Below are 16,911 nucleotides of genomic sequence, written 5' to 3' on the forward strand. Positions count from 1 at the left end.
CTGGGCTTTGGACCTCTCGAGAGCTCATCCTTCACCTCCTCATGCAACCCCAAGTAGAACGCTGCTTGCATTGGGGGTGACTCTAGTTCCCACCCCAATCTGTGCACCAGCATGGTGAATTTCGCCCAATACGCGCGAACTGTCATATTTCCTTGGCGTAAATTATGAAGTTCCTCCTTAGTCTGGTCCATATGACTATCGGACGAATACATCGTTTTCAAACCTTCTAGAAATAGTTTGACATTCTTCATGCAAGGATTCTTTGTTGCGATTAACGGTCTTAGCCACTCCCTGGCTGCCCCGGTAAGGTGCTCCACAATAAACGCTACCCTGTGCTCATCATCAGGGAACTCAGCGTGGTGCAGCTCAAGAGCATACACAATCTCAGTCTCAAAGCCCTGATATTCCCTCGGGTCTCCATTGAACTTGCTTACTAGCGTCCCGGCTCTCCTTCCTGGCAGCACTTGGACTTGGGGTGCCCCTCCCGCCTTGTTTTTCTCTGCATCCAGCTTGTTTTGGAGGTCTACCGCCACCGCCCTTAATTCCTGCTCTCTTTCCTGTAGCGCTCTCACCTGTTCCGCAAGTTGTAGCCGGTCGTCCTGGACCTTCTTAGTCTCTTCTTTAGCTGCCTTCAATTCCCCCTGCGCCTGCAGCGACAGCTGCTGCAGTTCTTGCTGGGCTTGCTCCGCGATCTGCCGCCATCTCTCCGCCTCTGACACGCTCATCCCGGCAACTCCAAAGTAGCCCAAAAAGGATTAGGAGGTTGCTGTCACAGTGGCCGGAGTGGACTACTTCAGAGTAACGACGCTACGCAGCTCTGCATTTTATTCTTTTATTGGTGCTGCGTATTTACAGTGCTGAAGTCATGCTATTTACACGGAGTGATGTGATCAGTCGGTTTCAGAACCTCCTAATGGCTTTTGGCGCGTCTTTCTCCAACACAAAAGCTTTGGCAGACCCATCCTCTTTCCCCTCCTCTTTCTGCGTAGTTCTGGCGTTGGGGGGATGGGTCTCCCCCCCTTATTCGCCCCTTCCTGTCCCACCTGGGACCCTGGCTCCTCTACCTTGCCTGAGTCTCGGACACGACTTCCTGCTTCCCCACTGGAATCGGAACTCTCTCTGCTTTCCCCTGTGCTCGGTGATTGGCTTGAACTCAGGAGGGGAGGGACTTCGCGATATCCCCTGTCCCTCACAAATAATAATAATAATAATTTATTATTTATACCCCACCCATCTGGCTGTGTTTCCCCAGCCACTCTGGGCGGCTTCAAACCGAATATTAAAAACAGTACAGCATCAAACATTAAAAACTTCCCTAAACAGGGCCGCCTTCAGTTGTCTTCTAAAAGTAAAATACAGTGGTGCCTCGCTTAACAAATGCCCTGCTTAACGAAATTTCCGCTTAACGAAAGGATTTTTCGAGCGGAGGTTACCTCGCTAGACGAATGTGTTTTGCGAAAAATTCGTCTAGCGAATCGCGGTTTTCCATAGGAATGCATTGAAATTCAATTAATGCATTCCTATGGGCAAAATAAAAATTCAATGCATTCCTATGGGATTCGCTAGACGAATTTTTCGCTATAAGAAAAGACCCGTGGAACGAATTAATTTCGTCTAGCGAGGCACCACTGTAGTTGCTTATTGCCTTGACATCTGCTGGGAGGGCGTTCCACAGGGCGGTAGTTGTACTAGTAGTTGTACTAGCAGAAGTTGGCCTGTGAAAGATTCTAGTCACACATATCTGGTGTCAATTCTTGTTTGACCTTAAGCTTTGGATGTGCACAAGGAAATTGAACATTAAGGTATGTAAGATTTGATCAAATCCAAGTTTCCCCTCACTACTCCATTCAGTCTGTCAGCCCTAACTTTATTTCATGCAGCTATTTAGATCATTTTGCAGGCCGCCTGCTGTAAGCTCTCTGTCCTGGGGCTGGACCAGTTAGGGTGGGGAAGCTTAAGCATTTTACTTTGTGGCCATCAATGCAAAACCCACTGTGGTGAAAGGATAACAATTAAGAGAAGGAACTCAGCCCAAAACAACTGGCCTCGGTGCATGCGGAAATCCAGACTCACTTAAGTATATAAACAGCTTAGCAAAGTCAAGAATCCCTTAACATATACTTAAGAAACTGGAAAAGATATATAAGTGGCAGGCAGTGGGTAATTTATGAAATGTGTAACCTCAAGGTTTTTTGTTGTGATAAACCAGCTGAGATGTTTGTTGTTTACCAGGTTGTAGTGAATGGAGGGTTGCAACAGCTCTGCCCTGATACCTTATGAGGGCAGAATATACCGGTAAATACTTATAAAAATAGATGCAAATAAGTAATTAAACATTACTGTTTTGTAACTTGAAACAATTGCATAGGGCATGTGAGTCTCTCACATTATAAACTGAAGGACAGAGGCTCCTCACTCGGCAGGGAACCTGAGGATGGAGAAATACAATTCAAGAAAACTGCCTGTTCTTGTTTGTCAGGCTTGAAAGGGGAGCCTGTGATGGCTCTCCAGCAGCTATCTTGTCTCTCTATGAAATTTAGTCAGACAAGGCCGCCCACTCCCATGTAATGGGTCTATGTCCCCCCCTCCCAGTCTTCACTTTGCAGTTAGAACCCCAGCTGCCTGTTGGCTCTTCTTCCACCTTCCCCCACTTGCCAAGGCAAACTCAATAGCTGCATCTCACAACTGAGAGAAAGTACACCCTTAAGAGTGCTTCCCCTGCTCATTGGAGCCAATAGTGTGATAAGAATGTTGCTTGGCCACAAGCTAGAAAGCTACCGTGTTTCCCCCTTTTTAAGACACCGTCTTATAACTTTTTTTCCTCAAAAAAACAAAAGGTGTCTTATTTTCAGGGGATGTCTTAATTTTTTATTACGATTTTTATTATGGACCCACCCTGGGGAGCAACTTCTTTTAAAAAGAGACAAGGAAAAAGAGCAAAGGCAGCGGTGAGGGAGGCACTTTGTGCATGCTTAGAGACCACCCCATCCCCAGCTATAAACCCACCCCGGCTTTCCAAGACGCCTTTTCCCCGGCACTGGACTGGCGGGGGGGATGTGAAGGGGGTGTCTCTCTGTGCATGCTCAGAGGCAGCCTCGTCCCGGGTGCCGCTATGGGAGGGGAGGGCACTCACCTAACCATGACCCAGATCCTGGCCACGACGAGGCGCCATGCGCCGGCAACGGACTGAGCCGGAGCCCCTGGCGCAGGCCGGCGCAGGCCAGCGTTGAGCTCACTACCGGCCCCGCCGAGCGCAGCCACGGGCCCATCGCCCAGCCTGCCTGCCTGCCTCCCGCTTCCCTGCCCACAAAATTCCGGCGGCGGGCCATGCAGCCCACGCCACTCTGGCGGGGCGGAAGGGGCCAGCAGCGCTTCTGCTGCCGTCCGTGCCCTGGCGCCGCGGAATTACCCGCGGGCCTCCCGCCGCCGCTCTGCCTTGGGCCATGCGGCCCACAACGTTCCGGCGGCGCGGAAGGGGCCAGCAGGGCTCCCGCCGCCGCCCGTCACCCTAGCAGGGCCAGCGGGGCTCCCGCCGCCACTCTGCCTTGGGCCATGCGGCCCACAACGTTCCGGCGGCGCGGAAGGGGCCAGCAGGGCTCCCGCCGCCGCCCGTCACCCTAGCAGGGCCAGCGGGGCTCCCGCCGCCACTCTGCCTTGGGCCATGCAGCCCACAACATTCCGGCGGTGCGGAAGGGGCCAGCAGGGCTCCCGCCGCCGCCCGTCACCCTAGCAGGGCCAGCGGGGCTCCCGCCGCCGCTCTGCCTTGGGCCATGCAGCCCACAACGTTCCGGCGGTGCGGAAGGGGCCAGCAGGGCTCCCACCGCCGCCTGTCACCCTGGCAGGGCCAGCGGGGCTCCCACCGCCGCTCTGCCTTGGGCCATGCGCTCTGCCTCGCCGCTCTGGCTCGGCACTCCGCCCGGTGCTGCTGGACGTTCCGAGCGCTCGGCGCTGCGGAACGCTCCACTCTGCAGCCGCCTGTTACGGCGGCGGGGCGGCAGGCCTCCTCGGCCGGGCCAGGAAGAGGCCAGGCGGGTGGCTGGGCGCTCCGCCCGGCGCTGCTGTGTGCTCTGAGTGCTCGGCGCTGCGGAGCGCTCCACTCTGCAGCCGCCTGTTCCGGCAGGTGGCTTGCCGCTGCAGCAGCTGGTTCCAGACCCCGCTGGTTGGCTGGGGCGCTCGGCGGTCTCGCTGTACACGGTATGAGAGGTATGTCTTATTTTCAGGGGGTGTCTTAGATATAGCAACTCCTAAAAAATGCTGCCATGGCTTACTTTATGGCTACGTATTAAAAAAGGGGAAACACGGTAGTTGATCTAATTGTGTAATGAGACACCAACAAAACGACCTTGACTGCAACAGCTATGCAGCACTTCTTAATCTGGCCTGCAGGAGCAGCTGTGATGAGGGGAGTAAAAGTTTGTACTTCCAGTTTTAAACAAGACACAGTTTCCTGTGTTGTCCAAGCTCAGAGAACAGTGGTTTGCTCAACTCCACAAACTACAGTTCCCCCACTAGCAACTGTGTTTTGTTTAAAACTGCAAGTGAAAGCCTACGATCTCTTCCCCCCAGCTGTAAAATATGATGGTATGTAGTTTTGCAAGTGAATGTTACTTACTGCTTGTAAGTTCAATGGCTTAACAAAACAATCTGCCAACCATGACAGGAGCTAGGACAATGTTATCTCAATTGAAACTTTAGCAAAAAGCAGGCATTCTCAACTGCTATTCAGAGGAAACAGTGAAAAATATCATGGCAGATATTAAATGAAGAGTGTTGTGAACTGTTGGTTTATGAAGTCTAGACGGGTGAGGGGGGTGTTACCTCTGCATAGCCCATTGTTTCAAACTCATTTCATATCAGAAGCATCTGAAATGAGAAATGAAAAGGGGGGATATCTAATTCCCTTGTTCAAACAGATACAGTGCATAATTTTCTCTTTCAAAATCCCATCTTCAAACATCGCCTTGGAGATCAGCCGCTGCCTGTCTTTCACACAAATCATAACATGATTAATCTATTGACACTCAGTCTATCTTTTGCCGTCAATCACCTTCATCTGCTTTTCTCTGAGAAAACAACCTGAATGTTGTAAAAATGCTCAGTCCTCTTGGAACAGAATATATTTGCTGAGCATCCTTGAATAGTCATTGGCCCATTATGGCAGGGACAAGGAAGGTGTTGTCAGACCACAGGCCCATCTAGTCCAGCATCCTATTCTCACAGTGGCCAACCAGGTGCCTGCAGGAAGCCTGCAAGTACTACATGAACACAACAGGATTCTACCCCCCTCTTGATCTCTATCAACTGCTACAGAGAGACATACCACTTCTGATAAGTACATAATCATCATGATTAGCATCACAGATAGCATAAATTTGTCTAATGCCATTTTAAAGCCATCCAAGCTGGTGGGTATCAGTAATTACATCTTCTGCTAGAGAATCCCATAATTTTACTAGGAAATTTAATGTTTAAGTTTAAAGAACTGTCCTGGATCTTTCAACATTCATCTTTGTTGGATGGCCCCAGATTCTATTGTTATGAGAGAGCGTTTTTGTACACAGCATGCATACCGTAATTATCAACTGTAGCATTTTCATCTTACTGTACTTGCTTTCTTCTGAAGTAAAAAAAAAAAGCCTCATATAATGCAACCTTTCTTCACAGGAGAGCTGCTCCGATCCCTGGATTATTTCAGTTGCCCTTTCCTACAACTGCGATATTATTATTATTATTATTATTATTATTATTATTATTATTACTACTACTACTATTATGCAGTGGCCACAACTGCACACAGTATTCCAAGTGTGGTTGCATCTGCAGTTTTAATTTCAATCCCCTTTCCCTAATATTCCCTAGCATGGAATCTGGCTTTTCCAAAGCAGCCACACACTGGATCGACAGTTTAATCACGCTATGCACCAAGACTCCAATATTTGTTTCCCGATAAGCCATTGCAAACTGCACAGAGCAAACATGTCTCTTTGTCCCCAGTTTCCAGCCTGCTTCCAGATCACTCACACACAACTCTGCCTTTTGTTCTCCTATGTGGCAGCAGGGTGAGGGGGGTGGAGAGGAATGGACACCCATTTGCTCTATGGCACAGAGCAACTTCTTTGGATATGTAAACTGCGGTACTTAACTTGGCAGCCAAAGTCATCACCTTCACAAATGAACTGCTTTGGCTGGTTCCCTCTGCCATGTCACAGGATTAGAAGGGGCACAGGGTATGATCCAGATTACCCACCCCCTACACACACATACATACTGCTCCTAACAATGAGTTAAAACCCAAAACAGTTCCCTAGCGGACCCTACATCTTATACCCCTCCGTGGTGAAAACTGTCCCTTTATCCCTCCTCTCTGCTTCCTGTTCCTTCACTGGTTTCTGATCCATAAGAGGACTTGTCTTCTTATCCCATGTCTGCTAAGCTTACTCATAATGAATGCCCTTTATCAAAAGCTTTTTGAAAGTATAAGCGGCGGTATGGAAGTATAACCAACAAGTAAACAACTGCATGAAAATCTTGGTGACCATATCAAGATTCAGACCTGCTGTATGCAGCAAACCTGTGAAAGAAGTACTGTATGTACATGTACAAGAGGTGCAAGGAGGCCTGGAAAACCCACCCTGTGCTGATCTGTGTTGAAGGGAATCAGCACCGGGTGAGTTTTACAAGAGCATCTCTGCTCCCCGTCCTTTGAAGCTCTGCTGGAATTCCAAGGGTGCCCATGTCTTGCAAAGCCTGCCTGGTGCTGATCCTTTCCATCTCTGATCCAGAAGGTGAAAGGATCACCACTGGGTGTGCTTTGCAACACATGGGAAGTCTTGGAAATCCAGTGTAACTTCAAAGCATAGGTGCCAAGTTCCGGATTGAAAAATCTGGGATCAGCAGTGCCGCGGTACCGGAAGTCGCTTCTACGCACTTCCGTACATGCGTAGAAGCGACTTCTGGTGCTGTGTGTGGACATTTTGGAAATGGGCACAGTGGCATCAGAAGTCACTTCTACGCATGTCCAGAAGTGCATAGAAGCGACTTCTGGCACTGCAGACATTTTGGAAATGGGCACAGTGGCATCGGAAGTCGCTTCTACACATGTCCGGAAGTGCGTAGAAGTGTGACGGATTGGCCTGGTGGGCAAAAGAACTCCAGGGTGCAAAGAGTTAAACCCCAACCTCCTGGATAAATGACGCATTCCATTCCTGAGGGGCGGGACTGCCAGGAGTTTAAAAGGAATGGGAGGCAGTTAATTCGGTGGAGAGGGTTGTGGGAGTGAGGGAGCGTGTGGGTAGGAGTAGGAGATCTTAAAGTGTTCTGAGGAGTTTATTTGAATTATATTATCTAGCCATTGTCAAAGGAAACTAAGAATATGATCTAAGAGCCTGTACACGTGAAACCATTACGCGTTTAAAAGACCTCTAGTTTGAATAAAGCTTTCTTGAATGTTATATTAAAAAGTGGGTGTGCCTAGTTATTCCAGCTGGGTATCAAAACTCACTGAAGTGGTGGCTCAATAGAGGACAAAACTTACCTCGGGAATAGAGGCGACAGTTTGTGTCCTAGAGTTACACTGAGGAGGCTTAGGAGGATAACCTGGGGTGCTACAAAGTTGCCAGAGTGGAAAGGGCAAACTTCTGCAGTGGGGAATCAAACTGAGTGAGACCCTTTACTGTAGGCAGGAGGTTATTCCGTCAAACAGTCTAGAGTTTCTTAAGATACCAGGCCACTTAAGCTGGAAGACTCTCTTTACTAAGAAACCCACAAGTAAAAGGGGTTTATCTTAAGGCGGCAGGAAAAGAGGGAGGGTGGTATCACCCCTAGATTCCTGTGTCGCATTTTTAGTAATAGAGAGGGAGGACATTTCGTCATATAATTGGTGGCAGCGGATCCTTGAAAGTTTAGTGACAACGCCGGGCCTGGGTTTGTCGCATATTAATTGGTGGCAAAGTCCTTGGGTTTGTCACAAGAAGCGACACCAGAAGAACATGGCCGCCAGCAGGAGCTCCGTAATCCGGGGGAATACGGGGTATTTTGCCATTCGGGACACCTGTGGGAAACGGTAAGAAAATACAGGGTTTTCCTGGGGAAAACGGGGTACTTGCTTCAGAGGAGGGGCGGGGGGGATGCTCCCATGGTGCAGAAGAATTCTCCCCTCCTTCCCCATGCTGCACTTACCTTGCTAAGCGTCAAGGGGGGTGAGTCTGGATTTTTAAAATTACTGCAGCACCATCTGCTGTTGTACAGAGTCACCGGCAGAGGGATTTGTTGCTTGAGGGAGGAGGAGAGGATTTGTTCTCTAGCGCACACACACCCCAAGCACCTTTTGTTGTGTGTGTGTGTGTTTTAAAGAAAAGTGATGGGCAGGCCTTGAGTCTGCCCCTCTTCATGATTTGTAATGGAATTTATTGCATAACATTCGATAAAATTTGTCACTTGAAGCTCACAGTCAGGGGGACGCTAAATTTGTAGATCTGGCACCGGTCACAGGTGGCAAAGCTGGATCCAGGACTGCATACCCAAGCTACATACCTGCTCCTTCAGGGGCGGTGTGAGTCCTTCCAGAACAGGTTGTCTCCCCACAATTTCCAGACTCAAGAATAGCCCACCAACAGCACCGCCATCTCGTCGGGATTCAACTTCAGTTTATTGGCTTATACTCCTCATCCCGCCAATTACTGCCACCAGGCACTGATGGAAGTAAACATGGATATATATTACCTGCAGCATCTTCAGATCGCCTGGGCTGAGATCTTCGTGACCTTGTCAATAACTCAGCCAGGCACGCTATCTTATTTCTCAACTAATTGGTATGCCTGGAACAAGTCGAGAAAATTAGGGGAATTATGCATGAGTTTGAAGCTATTGTTGGTAGACTATTTGCTTTCATTGTCTCACAGGCATTCTGCTTGTATCCCTTGAAAGCATGTGGGGTGTGTCAGCTCCTTTGCTGTCAAGCAGTCATGGGCGAGTAGATCAAATGATGTCCCAGGCTGAAGTTCAGGTCCACCATGTTCCTGATGGTGTTATCTGAAGCATCATGGGATCGATAAAGCTCCCCACACCAAATCCTCTGCCAACAACACCCTCTCCCTTTTTCTGAACCATCTTTGTCTAGCTGCATTGAGGGGCTCACAGTTGGAGCCTCTGCTAGACTCTATGTGCTGCAAAGAGCTACTGAGAATCAAGGGGACGAATTGACTCCTACTGAAGAGTCCTGATGCAAGTACCATAGCTGCCAAGTATCCCGTATCCGCCGGGAAAACCCCTTTTTTCTTACCGTTTCCCGGCGGTCTCCCGTTTAGCGGAAAATCCCGGTATTTTCCCTTAAATCGGGATACTTGGCAGCTATGACTGTGGAGGAGAATGCAATTGTTACCCGGCCATTTTTCTGGTGCCGCTTGCCCTTCGATGGGCACCAGAAAATGGCGGCACCGGCGCCGGAAGTCGCTTTACGTGTTTCCGGTCATGCGCGGAAGCGACTTCCGGCGCTGCCGCTGCCATTTTCTGGTGCCCATAGAAGGGCGAAGCACCACCGGAAGTTGCGTCACGCAACTTCCGGTCATGCGCGCGCTGCCGATCCCGGATATTTACGACCCGGACTTGGCAGGTATGGCAAGTACCCACCACTGACTAGTAAGTGTAAGTCAGGGGAAAGGCAGCAATGGCAAAACCTCACCAGATCTTTAGATTAAAGCAATGCCCTACCAGGCTCACCTAAAATTAAGATTTGATTCAGTATCAGCTCACAGGAGTGTTGAGTTACTGGAATTAATATCTCAAATCACTCTCCAAAATAAGTTTCAGTGCCACTGCTTAGCTTTATAGATCCAGGATGCAGCACAAGAACACCTGAATAGGACATTTCTCAGGCTCTAATTAGGAGGACAAATTGGGGGTAAAGGACAAGGTGAAGAAAAAAGATCCCTTCACTCAACTGTAAGTTAATGCCAGTTAACAGAAGTGAAGGGCAATATACAGATGATGGACAGTAGACACAAGAGAGAGTGCCCAGCATTTGCAGTGAATACACAAAAAGGAGGATCTTGAATTTGCCAAGCTGAACATCTCCAAATGCTGGACACAGATGATATTTTCTTTCCTTAATTAGGCTGGTAACAGCTTGAATCAATATTAACACATGCAGAGACTGGCGAATAATTTCCCACCTGCAGCAAATATAATGATGTCCCCAAAGTCAACATGACAACTGGCATGAGGAATGTTTCACAGCGGTCAGAAAGATTAATCAATATAATAAGAGGTGGTGTGTGTGTGTGTGTGTGTGTGTGTGTGTGTGTGTGTGTGTGTGTGTTTCTTCATAAGCCACAGAATGTGCTGCTGTGAGCTGCATTCCACTGTTTAGTGCCAGCCAGGTAATGTTGCTCAGAGCTTCGTCCGCCTTGAGGAACTAAAGTCTCTGGGCCTTTCTGCTTTAGTGCTTTATGCATCCCATGTCCACCAACTTCAGGGCAACAATATAAAAAGACAGGCAGCTGCCCTCTACTGAATCAGACCATTGCCCCTCTAGCTCAGTCTTGTCAACATTGGCAGGATTTCAGATGGTGTTCTCTCTCAGCCCTATCTGGAGTTCCTGGGTAATGAACCAGTGACCTTCTGCAGACAAGGCTGATGCTCTCCCATTCAGCTATGGCCCTACCCCAAGATATGTGGTCAATATCTTTGTGAGGACGCTGGGCAAATCTTTCTGCTGGACACTTCTGACTTATTTAGGTGGAGAAGGTGGGACGCAAGTAGGTGTGCAGGTCCTACAAGTCCCTCACCACCAACATGAGCATCCTTGCCTTTTTCTAACTAGCTCCGACATTCCTGATTTTCTCGCCAAATTGGAGGTGTTCTTTTTCCATGCCCGTGCACGCATGCACACACACACACCAATATTACAAGGAGCCCAAGCACAGAGGCTGGGGGAAAGACACTTTATCCAAACCCAGGCAGTAAGAGCATCAGAGTGTGATGAGCAGGCACCATAACTAAGCACACTGAGATCCCACCTCTGCCACTAACTCAGGAGGAGAGCGAGGGGCAGTTGCAAGTACAGTGGTGCCTCGCTTAACAAACGCCCCATAAGACAAAATTTTCGCTTAAAGAAAGGATTTTTCGAGTGGAGGTTGCCTCGCTAGACAAATTCGTTTTATGAAAAATTAGTCTAGTGAGTCACGGTTTCCCATAGGAATGCATTGAAATTCAATTAATGCGTTCCTATGGGCAAAAAAAAATATCAAAAAAAATTCAATGCATTCCTATGGGATTCGCTAGACAAATTTTTCGTTATAAGAATAGACCCGTGGAACGAATTAAATTCGTCTAGCGAGGCACCACTGTACAGGCTTAGAGACTTGAAGGGTAAAGAAGGCAGCCATGAGTTGCTTGGTACAGGACTTCCCTCCTCCCCCAAGCTGCTTGCTTGCCTGATTGATTTTAATAAAATTTATATACCACTTACTATAATAAAAACCTGTAAGCCATTTACAATAAACCGATGTCCATAAACAAACTCGCTCATCAAAGCTTGATGGCACATTAGTAGCAAAATATATTTGTGTGCCTCCTACTACATCCCAGGCTGCTTTCTTTCCTCAGAGCCTCAGTTACCCAGAATTGACCGTCCTCTACAAGCGTCTCCCAATCAGGCTCCTTCAGAGGACACGGCGCAAAGCCGGCTGAAAACACCCCCGCTAAGCAGCATCCTAGGGCAAAGGAAGCATGAGGTAACAGCATTGACGATAGCATTTGCACTTCCTGCATGATCTGGCTCACACACACACCCTCCTCCCCCAGTGTAGGTTAGAATTCGGGTCAAGGTTAAGGGCTTCTAATGTAAGCACTGGTTAATCAAAGGGGCTCCACGTGATAGTGAAATTTTACTGAGAGTAAGCCAGCCTTGATCCAGAGAACTGCACAACTCATTCCATGTGCCAAAGTGAGGTTTGGGGTTTGTGTTTCTTGAGTGCCAACCCCTCTCCTGAATCCTCTTTTGAAAGTGAAAGAAACCTCAAAAGCCAATTGTGATATGGCGTTGCTGTACATAATACGGTATACAGGGATGAAGCAGAGTCTGCTTCAGCACTTCAAAAACTAGACCACTTCATCTCATATTGCTTTGGGTGTCTTCAGCTTGGGTCAAAAAAAGCAGAACCTCACTTTGGAAATGTGAGGTTTTTGTATGTCCCTCTCCCCCATTAACTAACACAGGGAGATAAATAAATAGTATCTCATTTTTACTTTTTGATAGCAGTGGGTGAATCTTGCAGGCATATAGCCCTTTCTGAGGAGGTGAAGCCTGCCAAATTTCTGACAGATAGGTGTGGGGGCGGGGAGCTGTACAAAAGGAGTCAATGGTTTTTCTGCAAGTAGTTTCACTCTCCCCACCCCACACATGGGGGGGGCATTTGTATGAAAATGGGCTAAAAGCCTAGACTTGTCCTTAGGTAAGTAACCTGCAGAATCTCGGAGAGATAGGTGCTGTGGTTATGGGATTGAGGAGTGGTTTTGGGGTTATGGGATTGAGATTCTCACTAGATCAGAACCAGCAGCATTCATATCTGCCTACTGATCCAGAACAATGCAGATAATGTCAGTGGGGGTGATCTCAAGGCTCACTCTAAATCTCTTTTTGACCAGCTAGGGTTGTGTGTGTGTGTGTGTGTGTGTGTGTACATTAAAACAAATAAATGCATTTAGGATTCCAAGGGGGCAGGCACACCTCTTGCCCAGCCCTGCCCTGCCCCCCATGATTTGTGTTGTTTTTGTTTTTTAAAAAAACAAGAACAACCAAACATCTCCCCTTAAGAAGAATATGAGCACAGAAAAGCTAGAACCATTCTTGCTGGTGTGCAGCTTGTTCTGGTGTGTTTGGTTTTTTTAACATGGAGTGAGCATTCAGAAATGGCGCCACCTGAAGCGATACAATCCTCGGGACTCTGCCTGCTCCTTCTGCTATATTTGTGAAGCAGGCCTCACTCTGCCTGCTTTGGCTGACAGATATGACAGCTCTTTGTTTCTTTCTTTCTTTACTTGTCCGATTTTGACACTAGAGCTTTTTCAAACACAATCTGGAAGAAGAATTCCTGCAAAGAATAGCTAGGAGGACAGTCCGCCGGCAACTGTTTGGAGAAATCAATCCCCACAAAGTCAACCGGTTTGGGGCAGGCTGTTCACCTTTCCATGCACTAGCAACTACGGTATGTAGCACATGCTTCTAGAGCTTGTAGAGCCCCTTCGCTTACCTGCTTTTCTGACTGGCTTGCCTCCAATCCTTTGCTGGCCGTTTACAGCTGGCTCTTGAGTTGACATGTGAATTTCATTACATACATAACCATTACAGTTTGTTAACCTGAGCAGGTCAAAACTCCTAGCATCATGTTATCATATGATTAGTCTCATGAATCTTTGGTGCTTTGCATGTTAGGCTATTAGCAAAGCAAGTGTGCCTAGCTGCATGTCTACTCCGGCTGGCTGTAAAGCAGTTCAGAATAGGGATTTGCACTCTATGATCCTCCCTTCAGATATGGCCTCTGTGATCCTTTGTAGGAGATGGAGACTTTCACCTTGCCCAGCAACTTACCCATGACGGCACGGATGGTGAGCAAGGGACTCGTTTGCACCTCAGAGTCTGACTTGCAGTCCATGCAGCTGACATTCCCAGAGCTGGATGAAGTGTCTGCAGAAGAGCCCAAGGCGAGTGACAGGAAGAAACCCCCGGATCAAACCAAAAAGGCTAAGCTGCCCCCCTTGGTTAACCCTTCGAGATCTCGCCTCTCTGAAAACAAGAAGACTTCAGGTTGCCGTCTTCCCTCGGTTCCTGCTGTAATTGCATCTGCATCACTAAAGTGGGGAAAGTTTTAATAACTTTTTAAGGCTGCTGACATGGATTCCTCCAAAGCATGCCCTAATGTTCTGGTCTCGGTATCTGGTACAGACCACAAAGGTTCAGACATTCTGAAGCCAAGCACTTCTTTGGTACATGAACATTGCAGGGAAATAATCTTTTTATATATCGAATCACCAGTGGAGGGGGGGGGAATCTAAATGTTCAATTAAAGAAAGTGCCGTGGGCCTCTTTGGTGGGCAAAAGTGAAACCATTTTAATCTGTTGCATGAGCTACCAGGGTAAAGCAAGGGTGTTTCTCTAGGGGTGCACCTTTTAGTCTGAATTTGGCACTTGTGAATGTTGTCCAGGACGGATACAAAACAGAAGAGAGTAGGGTGGGGGGTTAAGGATATAAATGCTAACTAATGTGTTATATTTTTGAATTACAGACTTGGGAAAAATTAAAAGCAATTTAACTTGTGAAGAAGCTTGATATTGTCTACATCTCATTCTTAGGACAGCCCGAAACAGATTTGCCCTAAAGGGTTTCTAGTTAGGTGGGCAAGCGCTCTTTTGGTCCAAGATTTTCCGCAATCTAACAAAACCTTTTCATCGGGAAACATCCTATATAATAAAGTCCAAGTGTCTCTGCGTCCAGTCCCTGTGTCCGTGGGTTTGCGCTACTGCGCATGTGCCCCATGGGCAGCCGTTGGGACTTGGAGCACAGAGACACGAGGCATTCGGCTCCCTCCCTCCCTCAGTTCAGTCAATCAGTCCGTCAGTGCTTGAGAGTCATGTGTTGTTCGTTGGCGGCGGCGGCGGAGCAGGACGGGACGGTCTGCTCTGGCCAGTTGGTCGGTCGGTGTTGGATGGAGGGTCCCGTCCACCTCACCTGCTCTCTCTGGAATGTACTGGGGGGGGGTGGCTGCTGAGTGAGAGCGAGGACTCTATGGGCGCAGGCAGCGCTGCTGCTGCCGCTGAGGAGAGGTGAGAAAGAGGGAAGCTGCGGCGCTGGCGGGTGGGTTAGGGGGTGGGGGCGGGTTGCCTGTGGTGGGTGTGTTAAAAGCCAGTGAGGGGATGAAGAGAGGCTGGGGCTTCGGGGAGGGAACGCGCGCATGCGTCCACCCCCTCCCGCGCAAGCCAGCAAGCGACAGGCGCGTGCGCGGCTCCGCTCACAAGGGTTTTTACAAATGTTTGACAACATATGTTCTAGCGTCCATTTATTTAACGGGCTCAATGACACTAGTTTAATCATAATTGTCTCGTTCCCATGGACAATCCATGACAGTTAAAACTGGCTTAAGGTTTTAGTCCAAAGGTATGCACAGATGGCATTACAAGGACTGGCTGTAAAATGTGCACTTGCTACATTCTGCACATGCCCTTGCTAATTCTCCAACTGTTCCTGCAGCTCTTTCCCAAAGATGACAGCAAGCAGAGAACCCGAGCATGCCATATAATCTGCATTATTATTAATTTATGAATCACCTTTTAGAAACAGGTAAAAAATATTTTTGAAAACAATACCAATAAATAATCAAAGTTGGCTTTTAAATGCAAAGCAAACAAAATGAACACCCAAGGCAGAGAGACCTGCTCCTCCAGCTGGAAAACCTTGTGGAAACAAAAACCAGGTGCTTCTACAAAGTGCTGATAGTTATGCTTGCCGTATCTCAGCAGGAATGCTATTCCACAGAGCGGTGGCAGCCACACTCTTGAGTTGCTGTGGACATTTTAGGCTTCTGATATTTTTGACACTTGGAAGGAGAATCTCTCCTGCAGAACACAGTGACCTACTGAGCACATGAGGGATAAAGTCAGGCCTTTTTTCCCCAGCCATAACTTACTGGAACTCAGTTCTGTCACCTTTCAGGTGGGCACCATTGCCATTATAAGAGAAAAACAGAGGAGTTCACGGAGAGTTCTGGCACCTCTTTTTCTGGAAAAAGAGCACTTGATAAGGTGCTATTTCAAGCTACCTGGTCCTGAGCTGTGCAGGGCCTTCTGTGTTAACAAATACCAAAATCTTGAACTTGGCCCAGTAGCAGATGGGCAGCCAGCAAGAGCCTCAGAAGGATTGCCAGTTCTGTCCACCAGGAAAATCCTTCAGAGCAGGGATAGGCAACCTAAAGCCTTCTCAATCAGGCCCACGGATGGTCCAGGAATCAGCATGTTTTTACATGAGTAGAATGTGTCCTTTTATTTAAAATGCATCTCTGGGTTATTTGTGGGGCATAGGAATTCATTTTTTCCTCAAAATATAGTCCAGCCCACCACATGGTCTGAGGCACGGTGGACCAGCCCACGGCTGAAAAAGGTTGCTGACCCCTGCTTCAGAGTGTTCAGGAATCCATCAGAATACATAAGCCTCCAGGGGCGAATCGTCCTAATCAGTTCCCCCATCCCTGCAGGGGGGGATTGGTGCCGTTAGCCCAAGCTTCACCAGGAAGTGGCCTGACTATGACAATGCGGTCACCCGTTTCCCAGGCCCTCAGCCTCACCACCAGGAGCAAAGAAACACAAATATTGCACCGTGTGTCAGGCTAAAGATCTCAATCAGGGAAGCAGATAGGTGGCCAGTACACTAGCAGCACCCCCCCCCATCTGTCTTTTTGGCCCAACACCCTCAAGCTCTCTAGGCCAGTCCACAAATGGAGAGGTCTCGCGATGAGCAAGACAGAAGTAGCTGTATTTTGAAGGCTTCCTATTCTTCTGAGTTAGCTTAAGTGTGTCTTGGGTTTGTTATAGTGAGATGTGGCCCATCCTGACCTATTTCCTCTAGTCTAGAGATCCCCAAGAGTCTAATTAGCCATTGGGCTTGCCTCCAGGGCTCTGCTGTCTGATTAGTTCTTGGGCAGCTTAGTAGTGGAGAAGACTAGGCTGCTTTGGATGCAGGCGAGATCTGGAATTGCGGCTTCAAGAGACGCTTTGTTAATTCTACAGTGGTTTGCTTAATTATACCTCCCAATAAAGCAAAATGTTGCCAAAAAACCAAAAACCTTCAGTTGAAGCGACATTAATAGTGAGTTATAAAGCAAAATCACAGTCTTGTGAGCTATAATTGCCCTGTAATCTTC

The 16,911-nt window shown here is 48.2% G+C and overlaps 1 protein-coding gene across 1 annotated transcript in view; it reads left to right on the forward strand.

The window, feature by feature from the left end:
* Positions 1-14,826, forward strand: part of LOC118079656 (uncharacterized) — a 35,026-nt gene extending 20,200 nt beyond the window's left edge. Inside the window, exons 4-6 of the mRNA XM_060271966.1 lie at positions 11,605-11,732; positions 13,059-13,205; positions 13,555-14,826. Of these exons, the coding sequence (XP_060127949.1) occupies positions 11,605-11,732; positions 13,059-13,205; positions 13,555-13,869 (590 nt within the window). The 3' untranslated portion in view covers positions 13,870-14,826. The remainder of the gene's footprint in view (positions 1-11,604; positions 11,733-13,058; positions 13,206-13,554) is intronic.
* Positions 14,827-16,911: the final 2,085 nt, after the last annotated feature.

Source organism: Zootoca vivipara, chromosome 2, assembly GCF_963506605.1.
Source record: "Zootoca vivipara chromosome 2, rZooViv1.1, whole genome shotgun sequence".
NCBI classification, from domain to species: domain Eukaryota; kingdom Metazoa; phylum Chordata; class Lepidosauria; order Squamata; family Lacertidae; genus Zootoca; species Zootoca vivipara.